The sequence below is a fragment of the Manis javanica genome, chromosome 16 (genome assembly GCF_040802235.1).
Source record: "Manis javanica isolate MJ-LG chromosome 16, MJ_LKY, whole genome shotgun sequence".
Taxonomy (NCBI): domain Eukaryota; kingdom Metazoa; phylum Chordata; class Mammalia; order Pholidota; family Manidae; genus Manis; species Manis javanica.
In genome coordinates this window covers 36,525,952-36,543,113 of record NC_133171.1, presented here as the reverse complement: position 1 = coordinate 36,543,113, position 17,162 = coordinate 36,525,952, and the positions used below count along the sequence as shown (strand labels likewise).

The 17,162-nt window shown below is 34.0% G+C and overlaps 1 protein-coding gene across 3 annotated transcripts in view; it reads left to right on the top strand.

Moving 5' to 3' along the window:
- TINAG (tubulointerstitial nephritis antigen) overlaps positions 1-17,162 on the top strand; it is an 82,088-nt gene that overhangs the window by 54,737 nt on the left and 10,189 nt on the right. For 2 of the 3 annotated variants that reach the window (XM_073224165.1, XM_073224163.1), the window contains exon 10: positions 9,748-9,793. In XM_073224165.1, the coding sequence (XP_073080266.1) occupies positions 9,748-9,793 (46 nt within the window). Of the gene's footprint in view, positions 1-6,593; positions 6,862-9,747; positions 9,794-17,162 lie in introns of those variants that run through there. The other variant, XM_073224164.1, reaches the window with a different exon arrangement.

The following is a 17,162-nucleotide window of genomic DNA, read 5'->3' as shown; positions in this document are numbered from 1 at the left end:
GAAACATACCAGTAGGATAGAGAATTAATTGTTTAAGTTGAATGCCTCTAGGACTTAATCTTTAACTATGTATTGATTCTTGAATCAAGACAAAATTGTTTTGTTCATAGTCAGGACACATCCTTCTAATGGTTTTTTAAAAGTTTTGATCATAGTGAGTTTGAACATTTATTAGAAATTTGTATTGTATGTTGTGATGAGCGCTTTACAATGGATCTGCTAATGTTATATTTTCTTAGTGGATTTTCTGAATAAGCTATTTATATTTCTAGAATTAACTCAATTTTGTGAGGGCTCATAGACTTCATACACCAATGCACATGATTTATTAGTCATTTATTTCAAGTTTTACAACTCTACTTAGAAAGCAAACTAGCTTAAAGTTTGCTTTATAGTATTGCCTTTTCAGATTTTGATAAATAATGATAATCTCATAAAATAAATTGGGTAATTCTCAGTAATTTTAAAACTTCTGGAGTTATCTATGAGGTAACTTCTCCTAAAAAATCACATTAAATTATCTGACCTTAAAGCAATTTGGGGATGATAGTTTAATTGTATTCATTTATTTAATCTGGCTTTCACTCTTTGATTAAGCTGATATTTTTCCAGAAAGTTTGCTCATCCAGGTTGTTGAGGTTGTTGTTAAAATAATGTTTTAATGATGATAATGATGATAAAGGTGATAACTACTTCCTCTGTATAGTGTTTAAAGTGCTTGGCACTGTTCTAAGTGCTTCATACACATGAACTCAACACCAAACCTCTGATCATGATACAGTTACAAATATTCTTAAAAAATATAAACTTGAAAAACCATTTTAATAACAAGATTTTGACATTTTGGCTCAAAAACACTGAATTATATTTATTTTTACATTTATGTTCATATTTACTTATCTCAACTCATTATTATTTAGATTTTTTTGACCCACTTTACTCTGTGAATAAATAGATGAATAAGGATGAGAAAGGAAAGAGACATGTGACTATAGGAGAAAATGATTAATTTTTTGAGTATATGTGATTAAATTTTCATGAACTTAGATGATCTGATCCTGTTTGTACAAAGAAAGCCGTATACACAGTAGGTATTTAGTCATATACACTTTAAGCCTACTGGATTGTGTAAAATCAGTGTGTTTGGACTGAATAATTTCCTGGTTGGCAAACATCAAGGACAGACGTAGTATGTGAATAAATGGTTTGATTGAGACAGTGATTATAGGAAATTCCCTTGACTTATAGAATCTGATGGGTAAAAGCAATGGGTAAAAATGGCTTTCAGTTACTAGGAAAGTATACTTTCCTTGCTGCTGAGATGAGTTTTGCTGTCTGTGGGCACTTCAGATTTTGGGAGCCTGTGTGATGGAATTGTATTATCCCCTGGTACAGGGCTATCTTGCAGATTTAACTTAAATTCTTTTGGTGGTTTTGTTTTATAATCTAATACCTCCCATGGTAGCTATTGCCCTCAAAATTCCAAACATGACAGAACTCACACGGAGGTTAGGTAAAGTGTGTGTTTGTGAATTTCCGTGGGTGTGTGGTGGGGGCAGATATCAGAAGTGGGAAGTGTAGTGGCTCCTGACTTCTTTCTGTCAACAGGATTTTGGAGTGGCTATGCCATAAAAAAGAGAGCATTTTCAGGCTAACCACTATGCCTTTTTGAGAAAGCATATAATACAAACTTACCATTTCAGAATCTAGGATCATAAAATTATCCTATTCTTCAGGAAGATGATATATGTAACCATCCTGATGAATGATGAGCTGAGAGATCTTATTAGAAGGTGTGTGTGCTGCTCTGGCAATTTGCAGTGTCTCTGAACAGAAACACATAGGCTATTCCTGAGTATTTCAGTAAGACCAAAGAGAAGGCTGGCCAAGTCTGTTATAATAAAAAGGAAAAATTTTCAGAAACATGAATTTTGCAAATGAAGAATGAGTACTACTTATGACGGGGGACAATTTTGATTTATTCTGGCCCTCAAAATAAATGCATTAAATATTATTATTTCCCACCCTTATCATTGTAATAATTATATTCATTAAATTTCTAGATACAAATGACATCATTGGATGTGATGAATGCAACCTTGATTGGAATATTCTTATCATGGACCAACTGTTCTTCCTGCTTCCAACCCCACATCTTCCCATTTTAGCCCACTTTGTTCGCCATCACCAGCTTTATCTTTCTGTGGCTGCCTGCAATCCTCCTTCCAAACTTTTCATGATTTTGCTGTACATGCACAAAGAATAGCTCCTTGTATTATTATTTCATGCTCTTCTCTCAGGTATGCCCTCATTTCCTCTTGGCATCTTCTACAAATTTTTCAAGGCCCATCATACCTGCCTTTTTCACAGCTGGGAATGATTCCATCCACTTCCGCCTTCTCCTAGTCCTCCTTTTTATTACTGGTGTTATTCATTGCTCCTGGGAAACTAGTACAAATTAAGTCACTTAACCATGTAATTTCGAAATGTTACTTAACCTCTTTGGTCCTCAATTGCCTTATCTGTGAAACAAAGAAAGTGGATTAGAGTCAGATTACTTTTTGGGTCTGTAGGGTCTTGACTACTCAACTTTGCCTTTAGCTGACATGGATAAAATATAAATGAGTGAGCTTGATTCTTTATTTACAAAAACTTTATTTACAAAAACAGACAACAGGCCAGATGTATCCTGAGTCATAGTTGGCCAAACCCTTGAGTATACTATAATCTCTGAGACTCCTCGCAGTGCTAATATTTTACGAGAAGGTAAAAAGCCATTGATTTTTATAACATCAGGGCCGAAGTTTTCCTTCAAAGTGTACTTTAGAAGATACTATCCTAGTTGATCGTCATTGATGATGGTGGATGGTTTTGGTCTTCCTCTCTCTCTCTCTCCGGTACATTTCACATAGTTGTGGACATCTTGATGTATATTCTGTCTCTATAGTAAATGCAGAGTGATAGATGTCTCAGTTCCCCAGCCGTTCATTCTGACCAGAGCATAACTGGGCACATCTCACCATCATGTCCTTTGTACTTCTTTTTTATAGGTCAAATAACATGTGATATTATGCTTACAATCTTTTGTTTACTGACATATTAGGGGAGGGGCAGATAACTGATACATGAGCAACTCAATGAACAGTGTTGGTTGGATGGTCAATTAATCTTAGGAGCATGCAATAATTTCTGACATTTTTATACAAAAAAAGATCTTCCAGAAATCTCCATCTGCTTCTCTGATCTATGACAATATTTGTAGCTCCATGGCAGAATCTATCAATAAAATACCTGATTTTAGATTCATTGAACCCAGGCTTAATATACGTTTTGCTTCAGTAGAAAATGAAGGGGGTGTTGGGAATGCCCTCACTTTGTTTTGCTTTTTCATGCAGTCTATTTTCATTCATCTTTGATCTAGCATTAATTAGCACTTTGTGATAGCTCTCTTTTGCATTTAACAGAGCCACACGTAGTAGGCCTTAGTATTTTTTGGAAATGAAGTTGCTAAGTGTCTCTGGCAAAACAGTCATAAGGCAACAAAAGCCTGCAAATCTTGACCTCCTTCGTAACTGCAGTTACTTTTCAAATCTTTGTGTAAAGGGAGCTGAGAGTCTATCCACAGTCACACCTTTAAAAGCAAAATCCTGTATTCAGAGTGGTCATGACATTGTTATTGGCTGGATCTGCCAGCTTCTTTATACTTGTATCCTATCTGTCTTTCATTTCCTTAATAAGGGCTGGAGGTCCATATCAGGCTGTCTTATGTGTTTGTCCCTCTTTTCCTCCAAAATTTCCTGTTCCAGCAGCAGTACCGCATAACATTTCTTTACATGTCCTCTGCTTAGAACCTTTTTATCTGTCTGGATCTATATTCACTAATGCAGAATCAGTCTGCCCAGAAAATATGAGTGTGAATACCTGTGGTCAGTCTCTTGGGGGTATGCTGGGGTCCCCTAAGTGGTGAGTCATCAGAAGCATTGCAACATTTTGGTCTAGATGATTCTGCTACCATTATATAAAATATATATTTTTTCTCCTTGTAAAGCCAGATTCATAGATGGATATGAGATATGCTTTAAAGGACTTGGTACCTAAGCAAATGTGATCATGACATGTGAGTTAGGAAATAATTATTCTCATCACAGAAGCATTCCTCACTCTGCAGAAAGGCTCTTTCACAGTTTCTTTTAAGAATCAGGTTTCCTTGGATTTTAGTGTTTCACCTGTCAGGAAGCCTAAAAGGCCATGAATTTAAAGGTTAATATGCAAAACCACTCTCAGTAAAGAAAACTCAAATGAAGATGAAGAAGCCGTGTAATTACAGGCTGAGGCAATGATAAGTCAACCTGACTGTCAGGAATACACCTCTCATCTCTGGGTACTATGAAGCACACCTCAAGTAAGGCCACATTTGATGTGCCTATTCATCCAACATTTAAATCCCAGAGTTAACCTTTACTCTTTCTTCTTCCTTTTTGTCAGTGTCGATTGGTCAACAAATTCCATCGCCTGTATTTCCTAAATAGCTCTTGAATCTGTGTCCTCCTTTCTTCTCCACTGACAGTATATTTCAATTCACTTGCTCAACAAACATCTATGTAGGGTCAACTATATGATAGTCACTATTCTAGGTATTGGAGAAACAGATGTTAAAAGCATAAACAATATTTGCTTGAGGGGTCTTACGTTCTTATTCAGAATTTTGGTTTTTCTTGCTTAACTATAACATTCATCCTGTGCTTCCAACCTCCTCCTTCTGGAATCTATCGTCCACGCCAACCTCAGAGTTGTCCCTCTGAAGACTGTTGTCCCTCTGAAGATGTGACTCATGTCATATGCCATATGTGGGTCACTCTTTACCACCAACTTTGTAAATGCCAAGTTCGGTGGCCATAAGTGCTTTACGGCTTGAGACAAATCTGCTTAGCTAACTCTTCTCTGGTCACCTTGGGCCAAGAGCTGCTCTTAGAATAGGTTGGGGTGATGAGCTTTTCACGGCTCTCCTGTGTCTTTGCATTTACTTATGCCTAAAATTTTGTATTCCCATTTCTACTTGAGTAATTCCTACTCATTTCTGTAAGGGAGTCATTTTTGCACTCTGCAGACAAGCTAATTTCTTCATCTGTAGCTCACAGAAATTTTTAAAACATGCTTTTATAAAAGCAACAATTATAGATTCGAATTATTTTTATAGTTGTTTTTCATTTCCAACATCAGTCTCATTAGATTGTCAGCTTCTTGAAGGCAAAAGGTACATCTTTTTTGTACTACAGAGTAGTTTACTGAACAAAGGCATAAATAAGTGGATGAAGTACACAGAGATTCTGTGCTTTACTTTTCAAAGGGATATTTGTGAGAATATAAATATTACTTTAAGCAAGTTGTATCTTCATTTCTCTCCTATTTACCATATCTAATATGACCACCACTGAATGAATGGACCTCAATGGCAAAATTATTTAAAACCAAGAGAGAGAAAAAAACGTCATCATTTAAAATCTTATACAAAGTAGTTATTTGGCTCCAAGAATTTTACTATCTAGACATAGCTTAAAGTATAATTTTAAGAAGTCTAGTATTGTCTAGCACAGTTATCTGAAAATAACGATATCCTTTTTAATGGGAACATGCATAAAGATATTAATAACCTTAGCAATACAAAATCTTACATCATTCTTTGGTGGGTTTTATGCTTTACTCTGCAGAATTTATGGTCTCTCCAAAAATATTTTTAGTATTATGCAAAAGAGTAGTATTTCTAGAACTACCTAAAAGTGAGAATAAAATAAATCTGCAGGGAAGAACTTTAATCATCGCGCTTGAGGTGAGAACATATAAAATGAATCCGGAAGGAAGAGCTTTAATGATCATCTGGGCGTGAGGGCTCTAACCATAGACTTGATGCAGGGAACCATTAGTTCTCAGGCATCTTCAGGAAATATTGTACATGGGCTAAGAGATGCCTCGATTTTTAAAATACCAACATTTTCTAAAATGTCACTAAATTTGAGACAAAAGAAGCATTAACAGGTCTCAACAAATAATTGAAACAGTTTAACTTAATGAGGTAGAAAAAAATTCAAAAGAACAGTATAAAGTTCATATGAAGCAATATCCCTTGAGGCAAGAAAAGCCGCTATTAAGATCTCTCAAGCTTGTGGTCCTTTCATTCAGTTTGTTTTAGATTAACAAGGTTAAGGAGACAATCTTAGCAGAGTAAGTTAAGGTTCTGGTCTGGCTAAACAAATGTTTGTGAATAGTCTTTAACATGAAAAGACGTAAGTGAAGGAAAGAAGAGTATAGTTATGTTTACAGCAAATATGAATGAAATGAAGAACTGAAGATCCTCATGCCCTCAAAGACAGCCATTGACTTACAAAGGGATATTCTTGCAAATGCATAGGTATTTTTGGAACTTTCAGTGTGCACGTATAATGGCAAACAAAAGTCCAGCACCACAATTCTGGAACATATATGTATTAGGGAATGTGCCCTTTGTAGGTCAAGAAGAGAGGAACTCTCTCCTGCACATGAATATTAGTAGTCATCTTGCTTGGTACTAGATAACCTCTATTTTTGTTTCGATAAAGGTTTCGATTCCATGAGTCTGCTGTGGTACTAACGGGAAATCACCGAGGGCAAATGATGTTTTCCAGTCTTTTTGAGCATGCAGTAGTTTGGGAACAACCCATACATCTATTTCTACAACAACCCATTGCGACTCTGTAGGATATTTGATTACCATCTTGGGAACTGTCTGGAGAAGATAGAGGAGAGAAAGCATGACTGAAGGTCACAGTGCAAACATTAGATCCTGTGATGGATGGGCCTTGCTTGTCATTTGACACAGAGGCTATAACATAAAGGAATTGCCTGAGTTTCTGTGTTGAGGTGTGATAATTTCTTTTCATCTGAATTTTACATAAAGGTTAACATCCTTTGTTTATAGTTTTCTTTCACAAGCATCCTAGTCTCTGAAACTGTCAGACTCAGTGGGTTTACTCTTCTTTTCCTCTCTAATTTCTGTTAAGACTTCATTTGTTCATCTGTCCGTTTTGAGAGCTTTTATAATGATCTTAATGCTGGTATTCTCTTTGGGTTAAAAATGACTGGCATCTTAAATAATGCATCTGAAAGTGATAATAAACAGCAGTACTTCTTGAAAAGAAATTTACAGCAACTCCAAAATGTTGATACATTTGCCAGATAAGAATTAATGCTGTCAGTTGTATCATTGAAAATACTATTCACATAATCATAACAAAATATATAGGAACATATGAAATACATAGGCAATTGAACAAAAATAAAATCTCCAGTTAGAAAAAGTTAGACATCTCCAAACTAGTTTATTTTACTTTTAATTTATTTGGTACTGGCAGAATAAGAAAAATTATACAACTACATTCTGAAGTGCCTCTTCTTTTTTAAGAAATGTTCTGTTTCTTTAGGATAATCTCTGATCTATGGGGAATGGAATTATTTTGCTAAATCTTAACCCCATATGCAATTGTGGATCTTCATGCTACAAAACAGTGTCTCGATATTTCTGAGCGTGCCTAAGGGCTAAACTAGGCTTATTCATAAATGCAACACATATTTCATTGTGTATTTTTCTTGTATGTCTTCTCAATTCCCTCTGTGGAATTCTTTTATATCTCCATACACCATCCTCAATGTAGGGGAGCCCAACAAGTTAAGAAGAGCTTACAAAGTGGGAAAGGAACCTTTATCTACTTTTGGTATTACTCTCTATTTGAGTGTTATTAAAGTGTTTTATCAAATACACAGAGCTTTTAGTGAAATAGCTCTTTCAGGTTCTAATAACAAGTCTGACTTGCCCCATCCCTACTCTAGACTTTGCTGAGTGCAGTGTGAGAGCTGAGCTCCGTCAGATCTGAGAGCAGGGCACAAACCACACTCTCAATTGCTCCTCCTTTCTTTGATCAAATCTTAATTACTGAATCAAGCTTGTCATATCTGGATACCTCCTTCTTGATTGGGACTGCTTTCTTAGGATTCTTAGTCCTTCAAGCAAGACTGCCTTCAACTATTTATAATTCAGTTGGGATCTCAGATTGGGGTTCCTCTTCTCCCTGTATAATTTTGGAGTTGAGTAGTTCCTTAGATTCTTCTGATTAGCCTTGTATGTTAAACAGCTGAAGTAACTAGTAGCCAGACCACCTAAAATAAGTTTGATCAAATGGTAAAGGCTTTCCGAAATTGTTCTGATAGCCGTTATAAATTAGTAGAAAATGAACTCAAGGTTTCAGTAAGGGTCTACTACTTGAAGTACATCATGACCTTTGAAGATTTGGGGGCACATATTATGACTGGTAAATTTTTTCAGTAGCAATAGCTTTTTTAGAAAAGCTATGAGGATGTAAATACAATTATAAAACTGCAGTATGGTGTTGAAAATTGAACCAGCCTGAACACATTAAGCAATATTTGAAACCTTAAAGTTTTCCAGTCTATCCCTGCATGCAGCAGAGAACTAAAAGAGACATGGCAATCTGTGCAATTACCACTCTTAGCCTCCGTCAGGAAAAAAGAGAAATATAAATAGCTTTTTAGTGTTTTCTCACCTTTCAAATCACTTTTTTCTTCCTTCACTCTGGTGCCCAAAGGTTGCAAATGCATTGGTTTACTTGAATTCCCCCAGACCTGTACCATAAATCCATCCTATTTAGGCAACACCTCTAGGCTATGGTGCCATCATTCTATGTCATACTCTATTAAAATCAGCTTTCCGGTAAATGATGTGTTGAAAAATATTTGAACAACAAATTTGTGTCTCTTCCAGGAACGTTTGTTATATAATGGCCTACTATGATTTAGCTTGAAGGAACTCTGAGGTTGAGATTTGAGATATTAGGGATGAGTTGATGGATGATACATGAGCAGAATTGTATCTTCACAATCCAACAAAGCACATGGAAGTGGTAGTCAACACACCTTTTCCGCACAAAACTTAGGTTGTTCAGGACACACTGCAGTGAGGACTGTATGTTTTATAGAAAAGCATTATGATATATTAGGAAGAACATGGGCTTTGGAGTCCTGGCTCAACATCTCCCAGTCTATGATCTTAGATAAGTCTTGTTATTTCATTAGTAATAGAGCATGTTAGCGATACTTACATCACTGGGTTTAGTGCAAAGAAAGAAATGAGATGTTGTAAGTTTGGATTCTTAATGGATTGTTACATGGTACATTAAAATGGATCAGCTCTGGGAATATAGGATTTGATTTCTACACAAAATGTGCACACAGAAATTCCACATTAGGCACATAGCCATTTTATAAATTAATAAAGGCATGTGAATACTTTCACATAAACTCTCTTATCTACAACAACCATCTGTATTTACATTATGGATTTTATCAGTAGTCTTGGAGATTGTTAGTTTATGCCAGTTAGGGTAGAGTTTCAGAGGGCTAGGTGAAAAGAGGGGAGGCATCATTAAGTATGATAAAACACCGTGACCCAGTTGCCCTAGATTTATCTCCTTTGATAAATGAGTTTGATTTCTAGCCATTTGGACATAGATGAGTATATTATGAGCAAGTAAATAATGTTATGGCTAAAAAGAAAACTATACAAATACATTTTTGAAGGGCAATGATGACCGTTCTATAGTAAAATCAGGGTGGGGCAAAAAGACCTTATAATCCTGACAATAATTTATATCTTATCAAGATGTACATTGAATATTTTTAACTATACCAATATATTTGTAGATGGGGCACACTGAGAGGAGCAAAGGGACAGAAAGAAAAATTCTGGGTAAGTAACTTCCCTGTGGAATTTCTACTGTGAAGTGAATATTAGAATCATCTGTCTCTGCTTGTATCATTTAGTCCTATTTTAAGTCACTTTAATATTTATAATATCAGTATTATCTCCCATAGAAAACCCACTACAATCATTTATATTATAGTAACACTTTTCTTCAACTCATCTTATTTCAAATTATAAAAATAATCAATATTTTTTTCAAAAGAAGAATGATCAGAAAAAATTTTGTTCTATTATTATCTATATTGAATTTAAACTAATGCTTAAACTTCTTATATATCTCAATCAACTTTGTATTCTTACATTATTTTTGCTATGGGTGATGCCTTTGTAATTTAATATGATTATATATTATCTATGAAAATATATAATGTATATTACGTAAGGATTGTTTAATTTCTGTTTTTACCAATTTTAACTTGTACATGTTTCTTTATGGACGAAGAACCAATGTCAAGTCTAAAAAATAATAGAATAAAAAATGATAGTTACCTAAGAAATGGTTTGAAGACAGAACATTATTACCTCAAATATTCAGTTGTTATAAACTTTGATGAATTGTCCCAGGTCTTGTATTATATACTTTTTTTTTCAGAAATAGAATAAAGCCCAAGTAATGATATTCATCACACAATATGCATTTGAAAATGTGAAGTAAAGGGCATATTATAACTTATAAAACACTAAATATTAGGACTTGTATTCATCAGACTCTTGCTAATTAGATTTCTCCAGAAGGCACTCACAAAAATCTATCACCTAAATATGTGGTCATGTTGATATATGGAGGTATTAGGCTTTAAAGCAGAATGATGTTTCTTTGTATTTAAACTGAGATTTCTTAAATATAATTTTCCCTATTAAAATAAAGCCTGAAGTAGCCAATAAACATTGATATTTAATAGTTAAAATTTATAATATGTGAAAAAGGCATGTCATTTAAATTCCTACAATTAAGCTTCTGTATGGTATTTTCATTAAATCTAAACAGTTATTCAGTCTCATTATAATATAATACTTAGAGACAAAAACAAATTCTTTGATTGATATATTTAACTTACAACAATTCTTAGTATACAACATCTGACAACTAGTTGTTGAATGATAATGAATGAAAGTGTGATATAAAACTTTCTGTAGCCCTTTTACCCTCAACTTCGTTTACATTCTAAAGCCCCATGGGTGGTACACACACAAATGAACACACACACACACACACACACACACACACACACACACACACACACAAACAAACAAACATACACATACATGCATATATACATTCATTCTCATAAATTCAAACTATACATGCATGCTGCCCTCTTAAAATAATTTTCTTGTAATACTATCAATTCTGAACTACTTATTAAAAATTTCAAGGAGAACTTCATTTCATGGGCAAAGGGACATGATTCCTTTCTGTTTTGACCTTTTTGGACAAATTGTTTAATGGAAGTGGTAGGAATACAAAAATAAACCTGAAAATTTATCATATTTGATTGAAGTTCGTATTTTCATTGGTTTTTTTTCTGACACTAGGCTGTCTACTCTTCTTGGGCTAGTATCATACCTGCCTTATTTACCAATGTGTTCCAAAAACAAAGCAAAGTGACTGGTACACATAGGAATGTAAATGATGTTTATTGAATGAGTAAATGGATTCTATTAATCTGTTAATTTCAGGAAAAATTAGTTATGTCACCAAAATAGTTACTGTATGTAAAACAATAATAGTTTAATTAAAATATGAAATCTATTGTACTGCTTTGTCAAGAATTGCGAAGGGGCTGGGATGTTATCTCACTTGCATTAAGGTACCTGGGTCAGAAGACAAGAATTCCTAATTGATACTCAACACCAGTTTAATAGCCAGATGTCACAACATTGGACCCCCACCTAGTCTTGCAGGGGATATGGTAAGAGGCAGTGGGACTTTTCTATATAGGTAGCAGTTTACACCCTATAAATGAGGGACAGAGAACAATGGATTTCTCCATTTACGTATAGGAAAGGGACAGGCAACCTCTTCCTTCCTGGAAGGAGAGAAAAAAAATGTTATTCCATTAAGATGAGATGGAAAGGGTCCTATGCTCTTGCCCTAACCCTCAGGCATACAAATATGTCTTTCCAAGGGTCAGATAAACACCAGACAATGTCTCCTAATGCTGGGATTCATCCCTTCTAACATAAATACCAAGGGAGATAAGGCCCCAGTACTCCTGGCACCCTGGGATTTAATTTAGGACCTTGTCTGCTCTCTGACTCTTTGGCCCCCTTGGGAAGATAGGGAAAAGTTTTATTATTCTTTGGAAGAGGTCAGTGAACTAGAAAGTGGCTACAGACCCAATTCTCATGGTATGTGAAGATAAAATATTTCTGGGAGAAGTGAATGCAAATACTCCCTATCTTTAAATCATATACATTTTTTTGTGTGTCAGGAGACTGGAATTTTTCACAAGGGCACTCAGAACTTCAGGGAAGTTTTATTTCCCCACTATTATATGTGAGTGCTTCAAATATTTACAAATAGGCCTACACTAACTTATAATAAAAAGTAAATTACACTACTGAATACAATATAATAGAGAGCAGCAAGCCATAAATTGCTCTAAATAAAAACAAAATAATAACAAAACCAATCTTCCAATCTTTTATTTTTAAAGAAACAAGAAAGATTTCTGTCCTGGGAGAATTTGGTAGATCTGTGTATAACTGAAGATTGCATTTGCCATAAGCAGAGAGAGACCTCTAGGAGAAAGAATTCAGTTGGATTGGAATTTAGAGGAACTCTAAACACATAATAGCCATTTCTACCCATGAAATATTTACTGAGTGCTAGAGTAGTAAGAGTAGCTAAGGAGGGGGTAGAAAGGCAGAGTGATATCTTTTGTAAGCTTGCAGAACCTGGGAAAGGAGGACAACTGGGAAACAACCTGAAACACACACATGTTCGGTATAGCCCCTAATTATTTAAAGCCAGGTATGGACTGTGTTTAACAAAACTTCTCTCCAGCACTGACCTAACTCAGTACCTGATTAAATTGAGGTTATTAGCCCTTCACTTTGTAGCAGAACAAAAGGGCTAAACTTCTTTGGAAAATAATCACAATCTCAATCTCTATTATTATTATTATTATAAAATATGCAAGACACATTTACATATTATGAGATATATGAAGAAGAAAAATGTGATAACCAAGGTAAAAAAAATATTAATAGAAGCAATAGATGATACTTTAGATGTAGGCTTTAAAATGGCCATTGTAAAATAATTTTAAAATTAAGGATGAAAAGACGGAGAATTGCAACAAAGGATTTCTATATAGAAAAAAATGAATTATTGAATTTGTGAGTGCAATTTTTGAAATTAAGAACTCATTTTATGGATTAAATGGCAGACAGAGCTAGTGATCTTAAATAAAATTCAATAAAGTATATCCAAATTGTAGTGCACAGAAAAAAATATAATGAAAAAACAAAAACAAAACCAAAGCAATGTGAAGAGACAGGTAGGTCACACTCAAATGATATAATGTACATTTAATTGTATTCTCAGAAGAATAAGAGAGAGAGAGAATGAGGGAAATCAGCATTTGAAGACATGATGACCAAAGGTTTTCCAAACTGAAAGACATCAACCCAAAGATCAAAGAAGCTCAATAAACTCCAAGTAGAAGAAATCAAGAAAACTATACCCAAGTGTTTCATAATAAAACATTTGTAAATAAAAGAGAGAACAATTTAAAAACAGGCAGGGTTTAAAAAAAATGATATACTACCCTTAGAAAAGTGGCATTAACTGATGGCTGGCTGGAAAAGGGTAGACTCTTCAATAAATGGTGTTGAGAAAACTAGATATTCATATGCGAAAGAATGACATTGAATCTCTATCTCACACCATTCTCAAAAATTAGATAAAGATTTAAGTATAAGACCTGATATTGTGAGACTCCTAGAAGAAAACAGGGAAAAATCTCCTTGCCATTATTCCTTGTAATGATGTTTTGGATATAAAACCAAAACCATAAGTGGGACTATGTCAAACTAAAAGGATTCTGCACAGCAAAATAAACAATTAACAAAATGAAAGCCAACCTATGGGATGAAGAAAATATTTGTAAACCATATATCTAAGAAGTGGTAATTTCTAGAATATAAGGAACTCATACAACTCAGTAGCAAAACAAACAAACAAACAAAAACCCAAATAACCAAAATAACACAACTCAACAGTGGACAAAAGACCTGAATAGGCTATTTTCCAAAGAAGACATAAAAATGGCCAACAGATACATGAAAATGTGCGCAACATCACTAGTCATTAAGGAAATGTAAATGGAAATCATAATGAGATATTACCTCATGTCTGTTAGAATGGTCATCATTAAAGGGTATAATAAAAGCTAGTGAAGCTGTGGAGGAAAGGGAACCCTTAGGCACTCATACAGGCACTGTGAAAAACAGTATGGATGATCCTTTAAAAATTAAAAATAGGAGTACCTTATGATCTAGCAATTCTACTTCTGGGAATATATCCAAAGGAAATGAAAACATTACCTTAAAAAGATATTTTTACCTCCATGTTAACAGCAGCATTATTTTAAATAACAAGGTGTGGAAACAACCTAAGTATCCATCAGTGGATAAATATATAAAGAAGTTGTGATATATACATACACTGGAATATTACTTGACCACAAAAAAAATGAGGAAATCCTACTGTTTGCAACAACATGAGTGGACCTTGAGGGCATTATGCTAAAGGAAATAAGTCAGGAGGAGGACAACAAATACTGTATGATCTCACTTATATGTGGATTCTAAAACACAAAAAACCCAATTCGTAGAAAAAAAGATCAGATTTATGGTTACCAGAGGTGGGGGTGTGGGAAAAGGGGTATTGGGGTAAGGTGGTAAAAAGATCCAAACTTCCAGTTATAAGATAAATAAGTAATGAAGATGTAAAGTACAACATGATAACTATAGTTAACACTGCTTACATGATACATATGAAGGTTGTAAAATGAGTAAATCCTAAGAATTCTCATCACAAAGCAAAAATGTTTCTCTTTTTGCTTTTTCTCATTATTTTATCTATATAAGGTGATGGATACTAAATAAATGTATTATGGTAATCATTTCTCAATATATCTAAGTCAAACCATTATGGTGTACTCCTTAAACTTATACAGAGGTGTCAATCATATCTCAATAAAACTGGAAAAAAAGGTGGCATTTTATTAACACCAGAATAGAGAAATGGGCTATCACAAAATACATAAACCAGACTTAGTGCACATAATATAGTTTGTTTTACAACAGAGAGACCACTGAATTTTTAAAAATAAAATAAAATATATTTATATTGCAATACATACCATAAAATGCACAAATCTTTGTGAATGGCTTGATGAATTTTGACGTGTGTATATGCTTATGGACCCATCCAGATAAAGATATCAAACATTCTCATTAATTTTTTTCTCTTTCATCTATTTCACCCATCCCTCCACCACCCTCTCCACAGCAACCACCAGTCTGTCCTGTGTTTATGAGTCTATTTCTGTTTTGTTTGTTCGTTTTGTTTTTTAGATACTACATATAAATGAAATCATATGGTATTTTCCTTTCTCTGACTTATTTCACTTAACATAATACCTTATAAGTCCATCCATGTTGTTACAAAAGGGAAATTTTCATAATGACTGAATGAAGTTCCATTGTGTATATTTACCACGTCATTTTTATCCATTTATTTATCAATGGACTTTTAGGTTGCTTCCATATTTTGACTATTTATATCATGCTGCAATAAACATGGGAGTGTATATGTCCTTTTGTTAGTGATTTTGTTTTCTTTGGATAAATTCCCAGAAATGGAATTGCTGGATAGTATGGTATTTTTGTTTCAACTGAGAAAGGGGAGCCTTTTTACTAAACTGTTTCAGGAGGGGTTAACATTAATTTTCTGTACAGGGCCCGATAGTAAATATTTTAGATTTTGAGGGTTGTATAAAGTCTCTATCATATATTCTATTTAAACCTTCTTTTTACAACTTAGGAAAAACAAACTCACCTGAAGAACTGTACCAAAATGCTGCTTTCTAGATTTGTCCATGAACCTTAGTTTGCCAATGTCTAAGCTACATTGATTTTATATCCAAAAAAAAAACAACCCTTGAATTTTGATCCCAACTCTTAGAATACATGCAAAAATAATTTGTTTTTTGGAAAATGGCCAAAAAACACATGGAAAGGTAGTCAACAGGATTAGTTGGACACAAATGCAAATTAAAACCACAGTAAGATACCACTACATATTCACTAGATTGGCTAAAACTAAAAATATTGAAAATACAATGTAGAACATAAGCCCATGTGTAAATTTACTAAACTGTGTACTTAAGATTAATATATGTTATACATGTGACTATATTATATATCTCAATTCAAAGGATAAAAAATATTCAAGTTGTAAAGTGAAGCCACAAGGTTAGAGAGTTTTGAAAATGTTCCTTTAAGGTGTCAGGGCTAATTAAGAGGGCACAGAGTCAATATGTAAAGAAGTGAATTTCAACATTAAAAAGTAGGGGGATGAAAAGATGGAGTTTTGTGTGATCAAAGTTAAGTTGTTATCAACATAAAACAGACTTACATCTGTAATGTGTTTTAGGTAACCCCCATGATAACCACAAAGAAAAAAACCTATAGTAGATTTTTAAAAGATAAAGAGAAGGAAATCCAAGCATACCGCTGTGGAAAATAATCACCCACAAAGAAAGACAACAAAAGATGAAAAAAGAAATAGGTCACTGAAAAAACTCCAGAATATAATAAGATGACCTTAGTGAGTTACTATCTATAATTACTCCAAATGTAAATGGACTAAATTCTTCAATCAAAGGGCATAGAGTAGCTGAATGGATTAAAAACCTGACCCAATTATATGCTGCCTACAAGAGACAGCTTTACTCTAACTTTAAGGACACATGCAGGCTCAAACTGAAGGGATGGAGAAAGATATTTCATGCAAATGGAAAACAAAAGAGAGCAGGGTAACTGTACTTCTATCAGACAAAAGAGACTTTAAGTAAAAAAAATTGTAACAAGAGAAAAAGATCATTATATAATGAAAAAGGGTCAATTAATCAAGAGGATTTAACAATTGTGTGTGTGTGTATATATACATATATATGTGTGTGTATATATATATACACCTACATGTATTAAGCAAATACTAGCAGATCTGAAGGAAGAAATAGAAACAGCACAGTAACAAAGCACAGTAACAATAGGGGACTTTAATACCCCATTATCAACAATGGATAGATCATTCAGACAGAAATTTAATAAGGAA